The 1,618-nt window shown below is 62.7% G+C and overlaps 1 protein-coding gene across 4 annotated transcripts in view; it reads right to left on the bottom strand.

Moving 5' to 3' along the window:
• The window catches only part of LOC104526672 (delta-type opioid receptor), an 8,718-nt gene extending 7,114 nt beyond the window's left edge, over positions 1 to 1,604 (bottom strand). Inside the window, exon 1 of one of the 4 annotated variants that reach the window (XM_010170206.2) lies at positions 1,434 to 1,604. In XM_010170206.2, the coding sequence (XP_010168508.2) occupies positions 1,434 to 1,445 (12 nt within the window). In that variant the 5' untranslated portion in view covers positions 1,446 to 1,604. The remainder of the gene's footprint in view (positions 1 to 1,433) is intronic. The other 3 variants (XM_029085536.1, XM_029085535.1, XM_029085539.1) reach the window with 3 other exon arrangements.
• Positions 1,605 to 1,618: the final 14 nt, after the last annotated feature.

Raw genomic sequence — 1,618 nt, 5'->3', positions numbered from 1 at the left:
GGTGTGAGCTGGGGCTGGGTGACACGGGCTCCTGGGCTTTGGTGGAGAAAAGCAGGAGTCAGCTGGCTGCAGGAGATGCTGATGGCACGGCAATGGGCTCGTGGCACAGCTGGGAATGGGCTGGGGTGGGTCATTCATGCGCCGAGCATCCCATGTCCCAGTGATGGAGTGGGGTGGGTACCAGTTGGACCCCACCAGCCCTGCTCCTCTGACTGGGACGTGGGTGCTCGGGGGTCTCAGGATCCTCTCTGTGAACAGGGCAGCTCTCAGCGACGGTGTTTGTGTGTTGGTGATAAATACCCCGCCAGGCTCTCACCTCTCCCAAACTGCCCAGCCCTGCGGCTCCTCTTCCTCTGCTCCCCACGCCGGAGTGAGGAACACACAGCCCTCGGGGTCGGGGTGTGTCCCCCAGCTTCCCCCCCAAACACCAGCTCCCGTGCATCCCTCGTGCTGCTCCGTGCACACGCAGCTGTGGCTTTTTCCTCTCACACAGCATCAGGACACGTGTGTGCTCACCTCTCCCAAACTGCCCAGCCCTGCGGCTCCTCTTCCTCTGCTCCCCACGCCGGAGTGAGGAACACACAGCCCTCGGGGTCGGGGTGTGTCCCCCAGCTTCCCCCCCAAACACCAGCTCCCGTGCATCCCTCGTGCTGCTCCGTGCACACGCAGCTGTGGCTTTTTCCTCTCACACAGCATCAGGACACGTGTGTGCTCGTACATTCACACACACAGCTCACACACGTCACACCCACCAGCTACACCCATCTCGTGCTGCCTGTGCCAACCCCACTCACAAGCACCCGGCACACACCCACCCGTGCTCCTGCTGCTGTTACACAGCCAGTGCACGATCAACCCTGGTGCACACTCACACCTGGTGCACACTCGCTTCTCCTCTCTCACAGATGGTACACTGTACACACATCCAGTCACACTGCACGCTTGCTCCTGCTGCTGTCACACCCCTGGTGCACACTTGCCCCTGGTGCACACCCACTTCTGCTGCTGTCACACATGGTACACACTCAATCCTGGTGCACACTCAGGCCTGGTGCTGCTGTCACACCCCAGGTGCACACTCACCCCAGGTGCACACTGACTTCTGCTGCTGTCTCACACATGGTACACACTTGGTCCCGGTGCACGCTTGCTCCTGCCACTGTCACACCCCTGGTGCACACTCACCCCAGTGCACACTCACTTCTGCTGCTGTCTTACATCGTGCATGTGGTGCACACTCATCCCCAGTGCACACTGGCTCCTGCTGCCATCCCATACTTGATGCACACTCACTCACCCCAGTGCACACTCATCCCCAGTGCACACTCACCCCGCTCACGCTCCCCTCTCACCCCGCTCGCCTTTTTTGTCCCCCCCCTGCCGTTGTCGGGGCTGGTGCTCGGTGCTGCCGGGACGCCCCGCTCTCCCCTGACGATGCCGTACATGACCAGGACGTTGCCCAGCAGCCCCACCACACACACCACGGAGTAGAGCGCGGTGATGACGATGGCGATGAGGATGGAGGTGACGTTCTTGGCCCGCTGCGGCCCCGTCTCGTTGGCCCCGTGGCCGGGCAGGGGGGCCCAGGCGGTGCCGTTGCCCCAGGCGGTACCGGCAA

This window comes from Antrostomus carolinensis, unplaced genomic scaffold (assembly GCF_000700745.2).
Source record: "Antrostomus carolinensis isolate BGI_N321 unplaced genomic scaffold, ASM70074v2 scaffold19140, whole genome shotgun sequence".
NCBI classification, from domain to species: domain Eukaryota; kingdom Metazoa; phylum Chordata; class Aves; order Caprimulgiformes; family Caprimulgidae; genus Antrostomus; species Antrostomus carolinensis.
This window is presented reverse-complemented; position numbering and strand designations above follow the sequence as displayed.